This window comes from Actinia tenebrosa, unplaced genomic scaffold, assembly GCF_029948245.1.
Source record: "Actinia tenebrosa isolate PJP-AT-01 unplaced genomic scaffold, QUT_ActTen_1.0 PGA_scaffold12__29_contigs__length_12842862, whole genome shotgun sequence".
Lineage (NCBI taxonomy): Eukaryota > Metazoa > Cnidaria > Anthozoa > Actiniaria > Actiniidae > Actinia > Actinia tenebrosa.
In genome coordinates, this window is record NW_028292572.1 from 1,024,019 (window position 1) to 1,048,013 (window position 23,995).

Sequence of the window (23,995 nt, forward strand, 5' to 3'; positions counted from 1 at the left end):
CCTCTTTAACTGTTTACCCAGAACACCCTTCGGTGTTAGCTTCAATGATTAATATGACCTTTTTTTTCCAATTTGGTGTGTATTTGATTGGTTTTAAGGCTGGTTTACATAAAATTGCTCTCGGTCGCCAGATCGCTGAAAATGATGCCAGGGACCGTCAGTGATCATAGGAAAACACTTTTCGGCGATCAAGCGATTCACAGCGAACAGCGATTGCGATTCTGGAAGAATATTAACAACGAAGATGATAATGCATAACAAGTTTGATATGTTGTTCTTGATAAAAGGTTTAATTTCTTGGCATTTTATTGTTCGATTTATTGATAGGGTATACGTGTACTTTAATTTCTTTATGATCATACGAATAGCCGACTGGTAAAAGATTGTTTGACGACCATGAGTTCATGACCATCGCTTGTTTTATTGTCTCCCAACGATGCCACCATTCATCATTCTTCTCATCACGACTACACTCGGATTGTCAATGCTTGTCTGTGATGATACTTGTCTGTTATGACTTGTCTGTTAAGATTGGTGCTTGTCTGTTTTTTTTCTTTTTATTATTATTATTTTTTATTATTTAAACATATAAATTCGTTAAGTTTGCTCCAAGAGCTCTCATTCGAGCTCATCTAGGGAGTTCACTTAATAAAAGATTTACACATTTGGTTGTGGAGTACAAACACACACACACACACAAAAGAAAAGAAAAAAAAACTATGCTAACAAATTAATTAGGATACAGGTAAAGTTAAACAAAGTTACAATAATTACAAGTTTTAAACAATAATATAAATTGTGAATTATGTTATAGCAATATAGTAGTGAGATTATAAAGAATTTTTCTTATAAATGCATAATTAATCTTTCGTAAACCTTTTTGTATCGATAATATATTTTTGCACTTCTAGAAACAATTTAAGATTATTAGAAACATTTAAATTGGGACATCCGTTCAAAAAGTAATCAACCTTTTGTTTATCGGTGGTATCGTTTACAAAAAGCTGTGCGGAAACTGACAAAAGGGCTGTACGAAGAGGGGCATATCGAGAGCAGTGTAAGAAATAGTGGTAAGCTGATTCAACTGAACCATCATTATATTCACAAAGAGGAGGGGGCTTGTCTGTTACAATTGTTTTTTATCTGTCGTCTTTTAAATTTGTCTTTTCTTCAAGACAGAAGATTATACAATGTCCTAAGACTATTTTTAATCTTCGTTTTAAGGTGTTTCGATGCAGTTTCGTGATCACCAAACAGAACTTTTTCAATCGTCGCGTTGACAATGTTCTGTTTGCTGGATCATTTTAGAATTCATACCAGTTGTTGCTCTTGGTTTGAGAAAAAATAGCTAGTGATAGTTGATCATAGCTAGTGACAGTTGATCATAGCTAGGAACAGTTGATCATAGGTAAGGACGGTTGATCATAGCTAGGAACAGGTAATCGTAGCGAGGGAGAGATGAGGTATAAGTGTGGAATACTTCTATGGGAGAGTATACGTAGCGACTATATGACATTCTACCATGAAATACATCCCTTCCAAGGAAAACAAACACTTGATCGATCGATAAAAGTCAATAAAATACAAACTCGATGGAGATTCAATGTTTTGGCTGGTTTCAGGTGGTTTCAAGATGGTTTCAGGTCGTTTCAGGTCGTTTCAGGTCGTTTCAGGTCGTTTCAGGTCGTTTTAGGTGGTTTCAGGTGGTTTCAGGCCGTTTTATATGTTATTGTATTAACTAAAGTAATGATTTTTGTTTTGGTTAACTAAACGTATCTATTTCTAGTCGAATATTTTTATGAAAAAGGGATTTTCATGCTGAAACCTTCAACGAGTGGGTGGACGAGGAATTTACTGCGTCATAATTTACATAAAAGAGTACTCACACGAGTTTTGTATTAGTTTATTTATAGTTCCTTTCACGGTTTCCGACGCCATATTGTTTGGGGGGCAAATTTACTTAGAAGTGTAGGAAAAGAGATACGTTTTTCGTAATATTTCCATTCTGAGGTTACCCTGCGAGCAAAGTCTCCTTTACCTTCCCCCGAGTGAGAGAAAGGAAAGAGTGTTCTTTCCTTTCTCTCACTTGGGGGAAGGTAAAGGAGACTCTGCTCGCAGGGTATTCTGAGGTAAATTTTCGAGACCAAACTTTTTCTGTAGATGGAAAATCTTCTGTTCAATAATGTTTTGTGTGGTGTTTTTGAGCCGATGGAGCCACCATAACACTGGTTCTCAGAGAGACGGAGGCTTGCTTTGGGGTTTGCGACCAAGACTCGTTTATGCTGGTTCAATTTGACCGTAAAAAAATATTCAAACCGAATCCACGGACTTTCTTCTGTCTTACAATGACTAAATCCCAAATAGTCTTCTACTCTATTCAAAGTACCCAATGTGCCCAGCACATTTGACACGTTTTCCCTTGTCAAAACTTGTTATATTTAGCTACGTCTTCTCAAGGATATATTATCTGTACCTGCAAACGCTCATGTCGGTTGATTCATTCTAATAGTTTTAAAATGGCCCTTGAAGTTGGGAAGTCACAAGGCAAGAACTCTACAGTCTCTTTTCGCGGTTTATAAGTTTATGCTAATATATTCCTGACACAACTATCAGTGCATTCCTTCGTGATTGCTCTCGCTCGATGCCTTTTGTAATTTATATGGTGCAAACCCATTTACTTATAAAAATCAAGCTACTCTTTTTTCTCTTGTCTGTCTGTCTGCTTGTTTTATCTATTCTTGCCTGTTTGTTTGTTGTTTTTTTTTAAATGAGAGTAACTTGATTTTATATATCACTAATGGGATTGCACCATATAAAATTATACAAACTTCAAATCAAGAGCAACAACTGGTATAAATTCTAAAATGATCCAGCAAACAGAACATTGTCACCGCGACGATTTAAAAAGTTCTGTTTGAATATTCATAGGCTTTACGCTATGGAATTCTCGTTATATATATAATAAATAACAATATCTAATGAGATGGAATTTGGACACTTAAACTTGAAAGAAATCTTGTAACTGACTGGAGGCGCTGTTTTTTAACAGGTAGTCCATGCGATCCTTAAGCTAGTCTCACGCAACTACAAAATACCCCAGTGAAGCAATTTATACGTATTATAAACCTTATAAAGGAAAGAAAATGAAAGTTCATGAAATGTACTTTAAACATATTTTGCTATGAAGTAATAAACCGAGATATCTACGCAAGTCTTATTTATATCTGATAAGTTTCTGTCTAGAAGGAAAGGCCAAACAAAAACCATTGTAGACAAATAAAGACAAGAAAAAAAGTTACGTAAGATTCTTAAAGTGAATCGTAACGATTGTAGCAAAAAACATTAATTAAAATTTTCAGTTAACTATAATACTAAGAAACTTTGCCACAAAAGAAAATAAATTTCTAGTCAAGCAAAAGCAGCCCAAATGAAGTTCTTAGAGATTGAAATGCATTAGCATGTAATTCCTATCAACGGAAATTAAAATAAAAAACTATGTAAGCAGTGAATGCAATTCGAAAAAAATCAAAAGCACTTCAAACAATTTTTGACTTTCAAGTAGGACACACGTTTGATTTACAGGTATATTCTAAAACACGTAACTAATAAGAGTTCATTTAAACAATAACTGACTCGAAAAGCCTACAGTTGTGATAACACTCGGCTAGTATCAAAACAGATAAGCATCAAGAATCAGTGTAGTCGTGATGGGAAGAATGATGAATGCTGGAAGCGGAGTGAGACAAGAAAACAAGCGATGGTCGTTAATCCATGGTCCTCGTTTCTTGGCAGTCCTACTGGTGATATCCATGATCCGCGTAGCATCAACTCAGGACGAAATGAGGAGTAATCTTGATCAAGGTTTGAACAAAATTCGAACCCCAGGATATGCCAAGACAACAAGTAAAACCAACACTCAATCCAACAGGGTTTGTAACACCACAGAATGCATTGAGGCAGCCATCCAAATTAATAGCTCGATGAACCTGGCCGTGGACCCTTGCGATGATTTTTATGAGTACGCTTGTGGGAGATGGCCGACAAACAATATTCGGCCGCCCGGCTTCTCGCGTTATTCTATATATGACATAGCTGAATTGAAATCAGAGAATTATAAAAGAAATAAATTAGAAGGAAAACAAATACAAGTAAACGGAGCTAGCAATGAAGTACAGCAAATGCCATCTGTTTTGTACGCCTCGTGCATGAACCTAACGGCCATTGAAAATCTTGATGACGAACCTCTGAGAGAACGTATTAGAGAATTGGGAGGTTGGGATATGAGTGGAGACTGGGACGAGGCAAAGTGGGATTTTTATGAGACCATTCTTTTGATGCACAAAAAGCAAAATGAAGCGGGCCCTGTATTCTCATTAGGAGTTTTATCGTTTGGCACCAACAAAACGAGCTGGGTAAGTACGCTATCTATGCTGAAACGTGCCAAACTATATATAAATTGCATTATATTCCATGTTCCTGCAACTACAGCAAGCCTAATGATTGATTGATGCTTTATTACTCTGATCCTGTAGATATATCAAGCTGGGCCATCTCTAGAAAAAGAACAATATCTCAATCTATCATCAAAGGTACAAAGTCACATTAAGTAGACTTAAGGCATTTTTTTTTCTATACTTTTTTGTCTAAAATCTAAATCTCGTGGAATTTAACGCTATCGAGGGGACAGGTAGAAAACAGGTTTTATAGCCAAAGGGAGCCGATAGATAACTCCTGATGTCGTGGCAACCGTTTTGAGTGGGCAAAAACACGTTTATATTCCCCGTGAATAACAATACTGATTGTTCCGTGGAATTGTAATTTTTTAAAGCTTAAAAAAATCGAATAATCAAAAATCAAATAATTCACACTTGGTATAAGACAAAACACGTATTGACTGGAACTTCGGTAAAGCATTTTGTTTTGTGTTCTGCTGATGACGACGTTTCTGCATGAGGACTCCCTGTCTCTTGACTACAAAACACGCTACTTCACTCGGTCCCATTCAGTAAGTGTTCACATTATTACACGGCCGAAGTGAAGTCTGACAGTAGGGTATGGGATAACAGCATATTAACAATTATAATCATCCAGGTGGATATTTTTCCTATGTTATGTTATTTCCTCCAGTTTTCCGTGGTATGTCCTCTTATTTACCATGATTTTCGTCATCTACGTGTCAAAACGGCGCCTCGTGATTCCACAACAAATTTTGACAAAAATGTGGTAAATAAGAGGACATACTACGGAAAATCGGAGGAAATTGTCGTAGTAGTTGTTTTTTTGTTTTTTTGTTTTTTTGTTTTTGTTTTTTTTTTGTTTTTTTTTTGGTTTTTTTTTTTTTTTTTTTTTTTTTTTTTTTTTTTTTTTTTTTTTTTTTTTTTTTTGGTTTTTTTTTTTTTTTTGTATAGGAAATCGCATAATCTCGTAAAATTCAGAATTCATAAGTACGAGTTATGATTTGGCGAGTCCAATTTGAGAACTTTCAAAACATTACTCTTAATATCTATAAATTCCGAATTGTACGAGAAGATTGTGCGATGTTTTGTTTATAATACACTCTACAAAATCGAGCAACTTAATTGGGACCATCGCCAACTATTCCGGTCATGCGCCCGCGTACAAATTCAGCGGTGTCGCTTGAAAGTGTTAGGCGAGTTAAGTCAGATTTTACAAAGAAATGTATAGAGAGTCAAGATAGTTTTCGATTTATAAATTTCTGTGTAAACAGTTTTCCACTTGCCGGGGTAGAAGAGTAATATATAACATTAAAGCTTTTAATTTTTACCAAACATACTTTAATTTGTTTGTAAAAACCTTTTCGTCTCGATAGTTAGATTTTAACAGCCTTCTTGCCATATGTGCTTTGTTAAATTGCAAGAAAAACACAAAAGGTCAAATATTATAAACAACATTTCTCAAAATAAGAGCTAGTTACCTCATTTGCCGGGGTCGATCCTTAAAATACACACATTCTAAATTACTGATGTCGAATTTGTGGTCGATTGAACGAATTTATACTTTTCGTTTTTTACTTTCAAAAAGCTCCGATTTGAGACGAATATTTGTGAGATCCTTCTTCAAGAATAGGCACTTTGTGAAGCAAAAACCTTGAAAATTATTCGCAAAATACGGCATGTTTGGTACCAAAATAAAGCTTGAATCCTCAGCTCTCGTTTGCTATCGTTTGTAATAGGATACCTATTAAAGCACAGGAATACCGTAGCAACAGGTTTTGTTTCTCTAAGTCCGGGCCTGAGAGAGCTTGGGCTTCCTGTGGTTTTTATTTTATACATGATATCCGCTGACTTGGCGAGCGGCGCATGGCCGGAATAGTTGGCGATGTCTACAGAATACAATTTGGGATTTAATGGTACTCCCTTTTGACCAATCAGAATGGAATAATTTTGTCGAGTGTATTATAAGAAAGAAAAACGGTTTCAAGCGCGCTCTTGCCTTTGCTTTTGCCTTTTTGTGCTAATCGAGGTCCCGTCAGAGGAAGCTAAGATTCAGTGTGCATTTCTACTCCTATATTGTAAAATAGCAGACTTTTTTTAGACTTAAAAATAAAGACAGAGAATAATATTTTTATTAGAAAATTAAAGCACACAGAGAGCTGATCATTGATGTCGTGACTCTGTTGGGTGGTAATGTCAACACCACTGCCAAGAAAGCAGACGAGATCATTCGTTTGGAAGCCCAACTTGCAAACGTGAGTGTCTTATATGATATGTTTTTTCCTTATCTTTATGTTCATGATAAAAAAGAAACAAAAAGCTTATTGTTTCTAGACGAACTTACTTTTCTTTTTTTTGTTAGGTGTCTTTAACTGATGCAGAGTACACGCCATTACTAAAAAACAACAGAACTCTTGAACAACTTCAAGTAGAAATTCATGAGGTAATGTTTATAATTTGTCACTGAGTTGTCCATTCTTAATCACTTAGAATCTGCTTGATATTAAATCCAAAAAAAGCGTGATTGCAACCCCTGGAAGGCCAGGGTTTTCTTGTCGACTGTTTTTTCCGCGTCGTTTATTCGGCTCTATATATATTATATATATTAAATATACCAGAGTGGTGATAAACTAGCTAAAACGCAAATACCCGAAGGCTATACGTAAACAAGATCCTGGCTGTATATTTATTGTAGGAGAACAGTGCTCGGCACTTTACTTGTTTTTTCGATAAAATTAATAAAGAAGTTTTTGTGAAGGACAGTGTCAATGAACAGACTGTTAGGATCTCATTTCCCTCACTTAAAGGATCAGGATTCGGCTAATCTGGTCAGGAGACAATATTGAGATCATTGTATTTGAACCTTGGCATTTTATTGACATTCAACCTGTTTTTCGTAGTAAATCCGAGTCCATTCAGCAATTTCTTCGGCCTAAAGAAAAGAAGCCTGCCATCGTTGATAATCGATGCGTTGTTCATTATTTTAAATGTGATCAGTGTGATGCTGATTATGTAGGTTATACTACAAGGCATTTGCATCAACGCATTCAAGAGCATAGGTATTCTGTCATAGGCAAACTCTTGGAAAGCACGGTTACATTGGTACTTCTAGTTTTACTAGTCTTTTCCCAAAAGAACTCCATCCCAGGAATGACTTTTAATTTGTTTGCATCATCTCTAGGGTTTTAGTTTCGCAACATTTCATTATGCATTCATCTTCTTATAGCGGAGCTCAAGCACGGGCCTTCGGCCCGCGCGATTGGAGCACCATACTTAAGAAAAAATGGTAAACCATGGAGTTGATTTTTCATGGTTTGGTTGACGTCTCTTCCGTCCGTACGTCCGTCCGTCCGTGTACACATCACAGGAAACCCGCTTGATATCAAAGCAAAACTACTCACAAATGCGGCTCTCAAATGCACAGAAAAAATCGCTCTTGGACAAGTTATAGACCAAAAACAATTAAAAAACATTTTCATGTAGTCAAAGATGAATCAAGAAGTGTTCTTCAAGAATTCAGGTGTGTGTTTTTTAGCAAACAAGCGTATATTATTGTTTTGTTTTTTGTTTTTTGTTGTTGTTGTTGGTTTTTTTTTGTTTTTGTTTTTTTTTTTTTTGACGAGCATTTTTCTCGACGGAATCGAGAAATCAAAGACTTTCAATCCAAAACATTTTATATTTCTATCCATAAGCTTAATTTATTTTAATGCTGGAGGAAATATAACATTAAGAGCATATTACAACAAATATTCGTCCTTTATTTAGCTTTCTAAATCTTTAACAATTCGGTTGTTTTTCGTTCAAGAAAAAGCTTTGTTCGCCTCATATCGCGGGGTCCAATCGGCAAAACAAACAAGACTTTCATTCAATAATTTTATATCTTTCTACAGATAATTTATTTAATCATTAAATGAAATATAAATTTCTACCAAATATTCAACTGTTTATTAAGCTGTTCGAGCAAGTATGATTATAAAAATGAGTTTAAATTAGTGTTGTTGAAAGATGTTATTGTATAAAGATCTACTAGACTTTCACTCTAAAAAGCTAAAAAATATTCAAAAACATTTACAAACGCCAATTTACTGCCAAAGAAATGAGTCATTTTGTATTTTGCATTGCCTTTTGCATTATTTTTTATTTTGTCTCAGTTGTTCTTGTCAACTGTTTAAATGAATGTAAGCTCTGTTTTTGCCAAAACTGTAAAAGACCTATTAAGTAAACCTCATTTTTTGCTCACCTTAACCAGTTTTGGAGTCTGTTTTTTAGTCTTAATTTGTTCTAAATCTCCAGATTTTCAATTTCAATGAAAGACATCCGAGGTAATTTCACTAAGCTTGATATTGTATTGGATTATCTGTAGTTAGCTTTCGTTTTTCTTTAAGTAAAAGAGATTCAAAGCCTAAAACTGTCGGCCTTGGAAAACTTTTTGTCGAAGAATCTTCCAAGAACAAAACTAGTGGTGAGTTGTGTACAAAATTCCTAATTGGGAGAGTATACTCGCGCAAAAAAACAAAAACAAAAAACAATGTAGTGCATTTCGATTCGATTTCACTGCATTGTTTTTATTATGGGAGAAATTATCATCATTTCGAATAAAAAATAATTGAAGACTTTTTCCCCGATCTTATTTTACCTTTCAGTTTCATTCAAATTGTTCTCCCTGTGACTTCCGTATCGGGAGCTCCGCTTTTAGGCAGTGCCTAAATATATATATTATATATTACTAGTATGCTTTTCTTCGCTTGATAATAACTTAGGTTAAGTCAAAACGTCGCATAACTTTTATGTTTTTTTAGTTCAGTTTTACTATGATAAATAGTAGTATTTCATCGCAACGTTTTATAGTTAAAGGTATTTTTATGTCACAATTATTTTAACTCTCCTAAAGAACACGATAACCAAATAATCAGTAATAAAAATACAAGTAAACGTCGCAAGAAAGCAAATCATAACGAAATAAAAAAACTTTGCTCAAAAAATGTGCTAAAATAGTCAACGTGCCGTTTTATACGTTATACCGTTATACTGTCTTTTTTTATTTTAAATTCAAATTTTATTTCAGCACTGAAAAATTTCCCTACTGCCGATTTGAATGCATCTCATCCTTTCATTATTTTATCGTTTTGTACTTTGTATAGTTCAACTGGACTGACTACATGAACAATATGTTTGCTCCAATTACGATTCCGAATAGCGAAGTTATTGGCTTGCCTACGCCGTCGTACCTAAAGAAGGCAATGAAAATAATACAGGAGACACCAAAGAGGTTGGGTATAAAACATTTATATTTTGATAATAAAATCAGTAACCCCAGCCCCCTAATAAAAAATCAAATTTAAACATAACATAAAATGCAGATTTGAAGACTTGCTGACTGACTTCTAGATTAATGACCATGCACCATTATTAAATTCTGTCAATTTCGCTCCGAATTTATAGATCTCGATTCTTTTAAACAATTTGGCAGTCAGAGGAATTTTTCGAGTCTAATTATTTCTTGATTGGGGAGCACGAAATCCCATTACCTATTAATTATATAGCTGCCTAATTAATCCCATATCAACAAGACCTGTCCAATTAAGAAAATAATTGGACAGTTACCTATATGGGATTAATGAGAAGCTGTATAATTAGTAATTTAATTATCTTGTTTTTATATTGTTTTCAGCGTCCTGGCCAATTATATGGTATGGTACGTAATACGGAAAGAGATTTCGGGGCTTTCGAAGCGTTTCAAGGACTTGTGGGTAAAGTACGAGAAAGAAACAAAGGGTACTAAATCTGAGCAAGACCGATTTAGAAAGTGTATTGACTCAACTTTTAACTCTTTCAATGATGTAATATCAGCTGCATACATCCAAGAATACCATGATAGACTTAAAAGCCAAAGAACCATGGTAAGTTATTGGACTGTTATTATATATTACATAGAGTACAAGATCTAAGGTATGTGGTAGTGACTAGTGGGCTCCCAGACCTCACCCCTACGGGTCAATGGCCTCAGCAACCCACTGAAGTGGAAAATAATATAGTTTGATCTAGAACATTATCATTTTTACATCTATTTTTTCAAATAGTCTTTTTTTTTTTTTTTTTTTTTTTTTTTTTTCTACTTTCACATTTCCATAATGCCTTCGGTCTTTGGGTGGTAACCAATCAAAAAACTGTCCCAAATTGAAAAGGTTTCTTAATTGAATTTATACTATACCTGCTTTTATCTGTACAATACTGATTTATTCCAAATTATTTTTGCGTGTACAGATCATCGAGAGTTTTGGTCTTACAGAAAATGTATTGACTTACGAAAAAAATGTTTAAATTTACCTTAAACGTCTTCAAGCTTCTATCTTTTTCTGTTTTGTACTTCTTCATTTTATTTTTGGTTACCAAACAAGGTATTGTCAACATTGTCTGATCAGCCTTCAGCAAAATAAGGGGTTTTTTACCCTCTGGTTACCCCCCAAAGAAGCAAAGTATTATGGGGATGTGAAAGTAGAGAATTGGAAATCAGGCCGTGGGTTAACGGCTACTGATGCCTGTGCGAGCTTGGGCATCAGTGCGTTGCTAGAGCAACCAGTGTATTCATGTTTGAATGCTAGTTTAAAGGAATTTCACCGCATACTCTTGGAAACACACTGGAATCAAGGTGGAAGCAAACTGAGATGAGAATATGACGTCAACATCTTACTAGCTCAACATTATTATTATTATAATTATTATTATTATTATTATCATTATTATTATTATTATTATTATTATTATCATTATTATTATTATTATTATTATTATTATTATTATTATCATTATTATTATAATTATTATTATTGAAGAAATGATCTTATCATGTGCACTATTGTAGCTGATTTTGGGATTGGTTTTGAAACAAAACTAAGATATTACTTTTTGTACTATTTTAGTTCGTACCCACATTCGCTGACTTGATTTTGACCCTATAATTATCATATTCTATGTTTAAAGGCTAACGAAATATTGAGTGAAGCGATTCAAGCTTTTAAACAAAACGTCAATTCACTGACCTGGTTAGATGGCGCTACTAAAACTGAATTATTTCAAAAGGTAGGTTATCAAAAAACCACGTGCACCATGGGCGGATCCAGAATTTTGTTCAGGGAGGGGTGCTGCGCACAAAGTTAATCAAAGAAGGGGTGCACCTCTTAGAATCAAGGGGGAAAACCATTATGTTTAATTTGTTATCTTTGAAATAGGGGCACAAAATTGAACCAAGGAGGGGTGCACGCCCCCTGCACCCTTCCCCAGCACCTCTCCCCCGGATCCGCCCCTTTTTGTTTTGTTTTGTTTTGTTTTGTTTTGTTTTGTTTTGTTTTGTTTTGTTTTGTTTTGCGTTGCGTTGCGTTGCGTGCGTTACGTTACGTTGCGTTGCGTTGCGTTGCGTTGCGTTGCGTTGCGTTGCGTTGCGTTGCGTTGCGTTGCGTTGCGTTGCGTTGCGTTGCGTTGCGTTGCGTTGCGTTGCGTTGCGTTGCGTTGCGTTGCGTTGCGTTGCGTTGCGTTGCGTTGCGTTGCGTTGCGTTGCGTTGCGTTGCGTTCTTCTTCTTCCTCTCCTTTTTCTTATTATTTTTTGCTGCTTTACAGGTTGACGGCATCAATAAAAATGTCGGCTATCCCGATTACATGTTGGACAGCTCCAAAATGGCTGAGATATTCGAACAGTATAAAGGCGTAAGTACCAATTTTGTTCTTATAATTTGTCATCGATCAATGCCTAAGTAGAGACGTTATCTCCTATTCGTAGCTAAACCTTCAACCTACAACATATTTTAAAAACAAAGCGTCTATCTTGAATAAGAAACAGCAGCATATACTACGAAACTTCAGAAAGCCAATAGACGATGCATTGTAAGTACACTGAGAGTTTAAAAGTATTATAAGTAAATTACATTTCGTACTATTTTTATATCGTTAGATTTTCGTGTTATGTATATTATATTTCGTTCATAATTTTTATTATAATATCGTATCTTTTTTTTTTTTTTTTTTTTTTTTTTAATTTAATTTATTATTATAGAATTATTAGGATTTATTATGATTATGATTATTTATGATTTTTTTTTTTTTTTCGCACGTGCAAATTATAAACGAGTATGTTAAATGCTCCTAGGCGTTTTGTGGATAAATAAATAAATTATTATTATTATTATTATCATTATTATTATCATTATTGTTATCATCATCATCATCATCATCATCATTATCATTATTATTATTGTTATTATTATTATTATTTTTATTATTATTATTATTATCATTATTATTATTATTATTATTATTATTATTATTATTATTATTATTATTATTATTATAACAGACCAAAATAAATAAGAGGTCAAAAAACGTCTATATATTTTTTTCTTTCGTGCTCATTGAGGAGAGGAGGTAATTAACGATGCAGGGCGTTATATTTATCGCACATGCGTGGGGTAACTTAATAGCGCTGTGAAAATATTCGATATGAATTATAATAGACCCTTCTCGAGTTCCAAATTACCGCTGCGTTTCTTGATTACAGACTCATTTACTCAGGCTTAGCCTCGATTTTGTGCAGAATATTCACGTGTTCCAGTCAAGGTCCGTCAAGTTTCAAAGTGTTTGTATTGTTGAAGTTGTGCATTCTTTACTTTACCGTTGGTATTTCTGAATATTTAGACACTTATACGAGGCTAAGCCTGAGTAAATGAGTCTGTAATCAAGAAACACAGTGGTAATTTGGAACTCGAAAAGGGTCTATTCTGGCATTTGAAAACGATTATCGAATTTTCGTTTTAGGCCCCATCCACACGTATCCGCAAATTTTTGTATCCGCAAATTATTTTTTACGGATACGGGTTGCGTCCGCACGTGTCCGCAAATTTTTGTGTCCGTATCCTCAAATTTTACGAAAACGGATACGTGTGGACGGTGAAAACGATTTGAATACGCTGCGTGTGGACGCAAACATTTTCGTATCCACAAAGAATAATTTTTTGCGGATACAAAAGTTTCCGGATACGTGTGGACGGGGCGCTAGTGGTATTTGTGCTGCCTTATCAATATCAACAATTACTTTGGATAATATTTTTGCACATTTTTTGCTTTTGTTTTCAGATGGTTTATTTCTCCTTTGAAAGCAAATGCCGCTTACCATATTTTAAAGCATAGTATAAGTAAGTAATATCACAGTTGTTTGATCGTTTCCATCCAATAATGGAGTTAACCATCTACAGATATGGCCAAAAGCACAACTGTAAAACAAGGATACTTTTTTCGGCAACTGACAAAAACAACAACAAAATTAACTGACAATCCTATTTGTGTTATCGTAAACAAAAACGCAATAAATGTAAATACTTTAGAACTCGGTGAAATAAGTTTTAACTGATGCGCAAATTTTTTATAGAGGCTTTGCACCATCACGTGATGGCAGCCATGACAGGGTGGAAAATACTCTATTAGTGTGCTTCCTGTCATGGCTGCAATCACGTGATGGTGTAAAGACTCCATAATTTTAATTTAGGGAATGTTACAAAATACTTTTAAATATATTTTTTAATATATTTGAAAGTATTTTGTAACTTTCCATAAATTAATGTTATAGAGGTTTTAAAGAATTGCAAATGAACTATATTTTTAAAAATCGTGCTAATCTATTGACCGCGTCATAACCCAGATTTTACTGTGACAGAAGGTGTAAAACTGGCAACTGACATTTTGAACCCCCGTCCAGACGCTATTGATAATGAGCATTGGAATATCCAATGATTCCAGTCTTGTTTTTTTGTCGATGAAAGCTTTTACAGCAGTCATCCTACAGCCACCATTCTTATATCCTAACAAATTCTTAAGGTAAGTTAAAAAAACTAGTGTATTCGTAAAGGTTGTTTGTATAGTTTATAGTAGCGTTCCTGAACACGGTATTTTTATCATGGTAAACACTGCTTTATTGCTACGTTTCATAAATTTGAAAAAAGTGGTCTTATTAAATACTACTGTACAGTCGACCCCTGCGATCTTTACTTTGATTTTGCCCAGCTGTTTATGTTAATTACTTTTAATCACAGATCGTATAACTTGGGCAAATTTGGTCTAATTGCGGGTCACGAAGTGATGCATGGTTTTGGCTCTAGCGGTTAGTATTTCATAATATGTAAAGAGGCGATTAGTGAATAAATGTCCCCGAAAGCCGAGGGAGGTTTTATTTGAAATGGTAAAGACATGGAAAGACATTTTTTCAACTCATCGTCTCTCATGGTTATATTCATTAATAGATAGACATAAGTTTTTTACTGGGAAATACGCCACTCGTATTTTTCGTACAAACTGCATCCGGGACCTGAGTAACATATTTTCCATATCTTCACTGAGGATGTCTATGACGTCACTTGCGATGTTTCCCGGGACCTGTTTTGATTAACTTGCATAGTTCTTCTTTGTGGATATGTCTATATAATAAAAAGAAAATTACACGTTGGCTTGAAGATATGAAGTTTATCTTCTCGTGTTAAGATATATTTTCACCACTCGAAGATAAACCTTCATATCTTCACGCCACCTTGTAATTTCCTCTTTTTATGTAATAGCAGATAAGTTACAAAGAGATGAATGTCTCATTGCAGTCATACTTTGGCTTTGATGAAATTGGCTTGTCAATTTTGCGATGGCTTCAATTCTTATATATATACAAAAATTCATATATGAGACATTCTAATTAGACACGCTTTAAAATAACTTTAAACTTGTAATGCAAGTTATGAAGTTCTGGTGGCACTGTTCATGATGCACTCTTACAAGACTGCTCTTGTGCTTATTGTCCAGTGATTGGTTGAGGTGTCAGCCCGTGTTTGGACCTAATGATCTTGGATAACTTCAACTTGGATCCAAAATCTGAAGATCAATTTGAATGCCAAATAAACTTGTGATTTAGAGCAAATGATTACTTTCTTGAATTTTTCTGTCTATTTGCCATAATGCCTTATAAAATTCTTCCTTGGGGCTTTTCAGCTAAATCTAGGACAGAATATAGTTAGAGACGAATATGCTCTCAATTTTTCCCACGCGCTCGAGAGAGAGTGACTGAGGGAGAGATAAAAAGGATGAGAAGAAAAGGAAAAAGAGGACAGAACAAGAAGAACGAGAACGAGAACGAGAACGAGAACGAGAACGAGAACGAGAACGAGAACGAGAACGAGAACGAGAACGAGAACGAGAACGAGAACGAGAACGAGAACGAGAACGAGAACGAGAAATGGAGAAGAAGTAGTAAAGGAAGAAGAAGTAGTATGGAGACTGGTCAGGAGATTGAAAATTTACAACAGGCCGTGTCCCAATTAGATGAACTTTTAACAAATAATGTAATTAACAAAGTGTATATCATTGTACTAATGATTCGAAAAATATAGATAGTGAATGATGTTTTCACATGTTTGTTTGGCATGCAGGTCGATTCTATGACAAGGATGGACAAAAAAGAAACTGGTGGACAAATAATTCACTACAAGAATTCAGTAAACGATCAAAATGCTACGAAAAGCAATACTCCGAGTACAAGATAAAAGGAAAATGGCCTGTAAGAATTAATTCAAGAGAATACAAACGAGCTTTGCCTAATCTTTAAACAAATATGTGTTTTGATATCTATGTTGGAACTAAAGATTACATCTTATGATATCCAGATCAACGGAAAGAATACAGCTGAAGAGAATGTTGCAGACAGCGGTGGTTTAAAAATAGCACTCAAGGTACTATAAATGCGTTTGTTTATTTTTAAAAAAACGAGATAAGGTGACGTAATAGGACACGCGTTCGTTGATGGGGTTTGGGGACCATTGAAGGCGAATAAATACGTACTTTCCTCCATCCACATTTTTTTTTCACCAACAATCCAAAACCCGCCTGTAAAATATTGCAGACCGTAACATCTACAGCTGAAAAACTACATTTTTAGCCAAAAAAATATATACATGAACAAAATTATCGATGCTGATTGGCTAAGAGCAGTGCTGTTTCAAAGCAACACGGTGCAGAAAAAAGGAAATTCAGAGCAGAAAAAAGAAAATACATGCACAGTGAAAATTTTAATGCAATTTTTTTGTGGGTTTTCTAGGAGCTCAAATTGCACCCGCCTACGACTCGTGTAATTTCGAACTCAAAAACTCATTTTCAAATTTATTCCAAAATGCAATTGTAGGAAAAAGTTGAAGAACACTTTTACCCCCTAAATTGATTTTTTTTTTCCAGAGTTTTGTTCGTGCACGTTCGTAATCAGTAGATAAATTATTTCAGGCGTATTACAACTGGGTAGAGCGAAATCCCAGTGAAACATGGCGGCTACAAGGCCTAAATCACACTAATGAACAGTTGTTCTACATTGGATTTGCTCAGGTTAGTATTATTTGTTACCCTTTGTCCTACCCCCCCCCCCCCCCCCCCCCCCCACCCCCTCCTGTTTTTGTACGCATGCTTCTGCTTTTTTCACTAAGAATCATAGGCGTTTGATATGGGTAGAAGAATACCCTAGGAGTCGTCAATGGCTCCTTGCTTGAGTGTTTCTTTGCTGTGTCCTGTCCTGGCAACCATGGTAACTCTCTCTCTCTCTCTCTCTCTCTGTCTCACTCTCCAACGAGTGCACATCTAAAACACGAAGCTCTTGCAAATTTGCTAGTTTCTGTTAGTATAACGCTCCAAATTATGGATAATTCGAATTTTAAGAAGTATTTAACCTACGATAGTGATTCTAGCTACTTTTTGTGGTCCAAAGATGTTAATTCCTTGAAGAAATTAGTTTTTGATCTTTTGGATGATGAATCGATTTTGGCAGCCGAAGTCAACGAGGACAAACACCATAAAATGCAGTCTTTTAAGGCAGCAGATTGTACTGTAAAGCTATATCAGACTACAAGAAAAATCCTTCTTCAAGGATCCGGCAGTCAAGGACTCAACAGGGTTTTTTCTGACTATCTTAAAGCAGAAGATAAAGTTGAATCTGACTCGACTTCTAATGATGGCGGTCAAGCGGAAAGAGAAGCTTCCAAAGATGTCGAAGATAATTCTTCGTATGACACATTAAATGGCAACATAGATGTTTCTATAGATTCGTCTGCTAATCCCTGTGAGTGCTTACAATTCAAAACTGACCTAGAGTCAATCGTACAGGACATAAACAAGATTAAAGATGATATTCGTTTACTTTCAAAAAATGGCGGGAAAGATAAAGAAGATGACAACAACAACAACGAGGTTCATGATTTGAATTGCAAATTACAAGAAGAAAATTCTCGCCTTACTGAAGAAGTGGGTCAATTAAGAGAAAGCATAACTGGCTTAAGGAGAACAGTGCAGGAACTCGAGTGTGAAAAATCAAGTTTAGTCACAGCGTTAAGGATTTTACAACGTCCTGAACCTTTTCCTCAATGTTTTCCTTTTCCGGCACAAGGTTTTGGTCCCACAGGTTTTGGTCCTGGTCCCATGCCGTTTAATCAATTTCGTGACTCGAATATTGTCGCAGCAACAGAAGAAAATAATTTCATACAGCATGAGGAAGCAACAACGACTATGTCCGAACTGGATCACCAATCCAAAAATGTAAACAAAAAGAAAAAGAAGAAAAAGAAAAGAATCAAAAGCCAAAGCAGAACAGCACTAATATGACTAATAACGTTAATGTTACAGTCCCCAAGGAGTCTGCTAATTCCCAGCCTGATACCGTGGACTTGACAAAAGAGAACTCTAAGTCTGTGTATATAGTTGGTGATTCTATTCTAAAGGGGCTCAAGTGGTGGAAGATGTCTCGTGGCAATACGAAGGTACATATGAAATGCTTCCCGGTAGCAACTGTAGAGGACATGGAGTCCTACGTCATTCCAACTGCTCACAAAAATCCCGATGAGATAATTGTACACATTGGCACTAACGACCTGAGAAATCACTCGCCAAGGCAAGTTGCCGAAAGTATTGTCAACCTAACAGAAAATATATCCCAGAATTCTAAAGCAAGAGTGACCATATCTGGGATTGTTACACGATCGGACGATGAATGTCTAAAAAGCAAAGTAACTGAGGCCAACAAGATCCTTAAAGCCTTTACAGGTAACCGCAGCTGGAGCTTTATAGATAATGGTAAGATCAATAACTCTTTACTCAACAAAAGCGGCCTTCATCTTAATGAAAAAGGCAATGCAGCTTTAGCTAAGAACATTATGAATTATCTTTATTCCGATTAAATTTTACATAATAGTACCTCCAGCAATCTTGATCATAATCTAATACCCAAAGTGAGGGGTTTTAAGGTTGCAAGTTTGAATATTGTCAGCTTGCCACTGCATTTAGATGAAATTAAATTACTTCTTGAAGATCAAGTGCTGGATGTACTTGCCTTGAATGAAACTAGACTCGACAACTCTATTTCTGATCATTTCTTGTCTATTGATAATTATACCTTTGTTAGAAAAGACAGAAATAGATCTGGTGGAGGTGTCGGTTTGTATATTCATTCTAGAAATAAATTCAGGATCAGGCATGATATAGTTAATTGTGATGAGCAGCATGAAATTATTAACATTGAAATTTTAAAACCAAATAGTAAACCTTTTGGCATATGTGCTTTTTATAGACCACCAAATTGTAACAGAAATTTTTTCGAGTCGTTTGAATGTATAATCCAAACTTATGACCAGGAAACTAAGGAATTAATGCTGATTGGTGACTTAAATTGCAATTATTTGTGTAAATCTGATCCTAATTTATCAATCGTCAAATTTATCTGTGATGTTTATCACTTTTTTCAAATTATAAAAGAGCCCACCAGGGTAACGCGAACTTCCAGTACTTTAATTGACGTAATATTTACAAATATGCCTGACCGCATGGTAGCATCTGGTGTTTGCCACTTAGGCATGAGCGATCATAGCCTGATATATGCTATAAGGAAATTTGCGGTTCCCTCAAATATTAAGTGTCATAAGTATATTACATATAGATGCTTTAAGAATTTTGATTCGAATAAGTTTAGGACTCAGATGAGTTCCATAGATTGGTCTCTTATTGACAATTTGTCTGATCCTAGTGAAATGGTAGAGCAATGGGAAGAGGTTTTTCTTCGAGTTGCTAATGCTCATGCTCCCTTGAGAACACGTAGGGTTAGAAATAACCACTCTCCTTGGCTCATTGGAGATATCAGACAGCTAATTATTCATAGAAATTATTTAAAGAGACAAGCAATTAGATCTGGTGATCAACAATCCTGGAGTGAGTATAAGAGCTTTAGAAACATGGTTACTAACGAAATTAAGAAATCTAAAGTTTCTTACTATCACTCTAGAATTAAAGACAATTATGGAAATCCTAAAGCACTGTGGAAAACAATAAATAACCTTACTGGTAGAAGCAATTCTACAAGTAATTCCATCACTGAATTAAAAATTAACAATTGCACTTTTAATGACCCAGCAGAAATTGCCGACTTAATGAATAATCATTTTTCCAGAATTGGCAATACACTGGTCGCAGAGATGGAGAGAGGTATCATTGATTTCCATGATTTCCTCAGACCAGTTGAATTTAATTTCAATTTTGTGGAGATCTCTAGTGACTTAGTTCTGAAGTTTTTAAGCAATATGCCAACAGATAAAGCCACAGGACTGGACAACATATCTTGTCGGCTTTTAAAAGAAGCTGCTCCCATAATTGCTCCTATCATAGCTAATATCATAAATACGTCATTTGCTAAGGGAATTTTCCCTTCACTTTGGAAAAGAGCTAAAGTGATCCCTCTACATAAGGCCAAGGATCGTAATGATCCAAATAATTATAGGCCAATATCTATTCTCCCTATTTTATCAAAAATTTGTGAGAGGGCAGCTTATGACCAATTATATGCCTATTTTAATAAATTCAATCTCTTAACTAAGTATCAATCTGGCTTTCGACCCTTACATTCTACTGTTACTGCTTTATTAGAGGCTACAAATGATTGGTATACTAACATGGATAGTGGCTTAACTAACCTTGTAGTTTCCTTAGATTTAGCGAAAGCCTTTGATACTGTTTCACATGACATCCTAATTTCTAAACTTAAGCACTATGGAGTTGGTGGAGTAGCATTAGATTTCTTTCGTTCTTACTTAACTGATAGAAGTCAATGCTGTACCATTGAAACCTATACCTCAAATCCAGTAACTGTAACGAGCGGTGTTCCACAGGGCTCGATTTTAGGTCCGTTACTGTTTATAATTTATATTAATGACTTGCCTCATTGTCTCGAAATTAGTCAGCCTCGTCTTTATGCTGATGACACCCTAATTAGTTACGCATCAAAGTCAACTACTGAACTCTATGATAAAGTGAATTTAGATTTACTGTGTGTCAGTGACTGGCTATTGGCTAATAAGCTGAGTTTGAATGTAGTAAAATCTGAATATATGTTAATTGGATCAAATTTTCAGCTTTCAAATTTGGGAATTTCTTCGCATATCAAGGTAAAGAGGGTAACCTCTTCAAAACACCTTGGTGTGTATTTAGATCAAAACCTAACTTGGGATGTTCATATTGAAAACTTATGTAAGAAAACTGGCTCTTCCATTAATGGTTTAAAACAAGCCAGAGATTTTGTCCCTCTTGATACCTTAATACTTATGTATAAGGCTCTTATTCAACCGTTATTTGATTACTGTGATCTTGTTTGGAGTAATTTAAACAAAGGCCAAGCAGACCGACTTCAAAAGTTGCAGAACAGAGCTGCCCGAATCATAACCTTTTAGGGCTATGACATAAGGTCAGCAGACATCTTGCAACAATTGAATTGGGACCGCTTGGCTATAAGACGCGAAAAGCGCCTTTCTCTCATGATGTATGATATTTTGCATGAAAATACTCCATCTTATTTACAGGATCTTTTCTCAAAAAGTAAGGATTCAAATGCTTATAAATCTAAATTGAGAAATATCGAAGATAAATTAGAAATTCAAACCATTCCAAGGACTGAATTCCTTAAAAAAAGTTTCTCTTACAGAGGAGCTAAATTATGGAATTCTATTCCTTCACATATCCGAACTTCATCCTCTAGGTTAGTTTTTAATAAGAATTTGTCTAATTCGCAGTCGGATAGTACCTAGTCACTTTATATTTATCATTTATACGCATTTTAATAGCTATATATATAGTTCATATTATTTAATTCATTTTTAAATATATCACATATTATATGTAAATCTCTTTCTTATGAAGTACGACTTTCATGTAAAGAAGTGTATGACACTTATGAAACTATCGTCCTCAAATAAAGGTGCATTCATTCATTCATTCATTCATTCTCTCTCTCTCTCTCTCTCTCTCTCTCTCTCTCTCTCTCTCTCTCTCTCTCTCTCTCTCTCTCTCTCTCTCTCTCTCTCTCTCTCTTCGAGGCGCAAACCATTTAATCTTTTTATTTGAAATAAAATCTTTACTTCACTTCCACTATACTACCGGTTGTCATTATTCCTGAAAGGATACTCAATGATTTGCTAACTTTTTATTGCTATACACAGAAATTTTGTTTTTCCGCTACCGATGAACACCGATATGATGAAACTGTTAGCTCACTTTATGCAGATGCCAAATTCAGGTTAGTTCTTTGGCTAGCTAGCAATATTGTTGAGAATACACTTTTGACAATAGGTATCAACCGACATATTATAATGACCATTTCCTCATTCTAACAGGGTCACTGGTTCGTTGGCAAATTCCTGCGAGTTCGCCAATGCATTCAAGTGCAGAATCAACAGCCCAATGAATCCAATCAACAAATGCTATCTGTGGAGTAAAGAAGGACCATTGGACTAAGAGCATGGTCATGTTAAAAATAACAAGTGCTAACTGCTATAACAACCAACGTGCTAACTGTGTTAAGGTTACATTGTAATTTGCCATTTCAGTCAGTACCTGCATGTTAAAAGGACCTGTCAACGACAAGACTCTTGTCAAATCCTAGTATAAGATCATCATTTCAAGTATTTGACAAACCTCGTATAAACAAGTCTGTAACCAACATGTTTACCACGCTTTAGGCTTTAATTTGCCCTTTCAATGTTATTCTGATAGTTGTAGTGAGTAAAACGAATAATACTACCTACTTGAAAAGTAAAATGGTGATGTATTTATAATCTTTCCAGTCGTTATAAGGAAGTGAGGTTTACAAAAATGTAATTGATTTTTCGCCGAGTAGTAAAGTAACAAGTAAAACAAAAATATCATCTTTACCGTTATTGTAAGTCATTTACTTTATATTTTTTTAGTGAGTTTTATCCCTTCATCATCTTAGGAGAAGTAATAAGATTTGATGTGTTTTAATTTCTAACGATAAGGGTTTTTCTTTTTTTCTCCTTTCTTTTTTTTTTTTTTTTTTTTTTTTTTTTTTTTTTTTTTTTTTTTTGAAAGAAAAGCGAGAGAAAAGGAATTCCAAAACGTCGATTTTTATCTGAAGAAATTTTGGTAACATTTTTTTGTGTGCGAGATATTCGAAACATTTGAAACTACTCCCCCTGGACGGAAACCCCATCCACAATAATCCACAAACACTTTTTCCTAATTTGAATAGCAAACACTTGCGAATCAAAGTCTATCTTATTATCCAAACTTAATGATTGTTCCCCTTCTTAACGTCTTTTCTAAAGAAAGAGAGGGGGAAACATAAATTACCTAACTACGATTTGGATGGGGTTCCCAATCAGGAGGAAGCAGACCTCATACGCGTGGAAACAGGTCGTCCGAAGGCACCCCAGAAAATAGGGTAGCCAAAAGGAATCTACTTACCCTAAAAGAGATATTAATGCTAATAAGAAAGACGATACCCACGATCAAACAAAATCATTTATCACTACATTAATCACATACAAAATTAAAACTAGATCAACTGAATAAGCAATTGCATGGCATTGAATCCACATCTTTCAAATAGAAGAGTTAGATGAAACCTTCCTTCCTTTCTTAGCTAGTCGTTGCCATTCTCGGCTCGTGCATTCCGTCTGGCTACAGGACAATGACACTTGTAATGCCCCTCTACCGGTCAGTTTTACCACGCCGATTATTTAATGCATTTCATTAAACGCTCAACAAACGACAGAACTTTAATACGTTTCCTTGAAACGCTCAACAAACCACAGAGCTCTTATATATTTTACACTTCATTGAAACGCTAAACAAACCACAGAGCTCTAATACACTTTCCACTTCCTTGAAACGCTAAACAATCCACAGCTTGAAAACACTTCAATCATTGAAACGCTCGACAAACCACGGAACTTTGAAAACACTTCATTTAAGCGCTCAACAAACCACGGGGCTTGAAAACACTTCATTTAAGCGCTCAACAAACCATGGGGCTTGAAAACACTTTATTTAAACGCTCAACAAACCACGGGGCTTGAATACACTTCATTAAAACGCTCAACAATCCGCAGAGCTTGAAAACGCTTCATTTAAACGCTTCAGAAGACGACAGAGATGAAAACCAATCATTTGAGCACTCAACGAACCCCAGAACTTTAACAGTGCAA

General features: G+C 35.2%; 1 protein-coding gene across 1 annotated transcript; it reads left to right on the forward strand.

Moving 5' to 3' along the window:
* Positions 1-3,635: 3,635 nt before the first annotated feature.
* On the forward strand, positions 3,636-22,699 carry LOC116300330 (endothelin-converting enzyme 1). Its single transcript, XM_089027895.1, has 17 exons — positions 3,636-4,412; positions 4,533-4,589; positions 6,593-6,709; positions 6,817-6,897; positions 9,596-9,723; positions 10,126-10,354; positions 11,436-11,534; positions 12,069-12,155; positions 12,229-12,332; positions 13,578-13,636; positions 14,261-14,315; positions 14,531-14,598; positions 15,908-16,035; positions 16,142-16,207; positions 16,752-16,850; positions 21,989-22,065; positions 22,163-22,699. The coding sequence occupies exons 1-17, from the start codon at positions 3,708-3,710 to the stop codon at positions 22,281-22,283; spliced, it is 2,280 nt and encodes a 759-aa protein (XP_088884021.1). The 5' UTR covers positions 3,636-3,707; the 3' UTR covers positions 22,284-22,699.
* The last annotated feature ends 1,296 nt before the right edge of the window (positions 22,700-23,995 follow it).

Coding starts and splice junctions, on each gene's coding strand:
- LOC116300330 (XM_089027895.1), top strand. CDS start 3,708: ATGGGAAGAATGATGAATGCTGGAAGCGGAGTGAGACAAGAAAACAAG. Junction 6,710..6,816: donor TGGAAGCCCAACTTGCAAAC/GTGAGTGTCTTA, acceptor TTTTTTTGTTAG/GTGTCTTTAACTGATGCAGA. Junction 16,851..21,988: donor TCTACATTGGATTTGCTCAG/GTTAGTATTATT, acceptor TGCTATACACAG/AAATTTTGTTTTTCCGCTAC.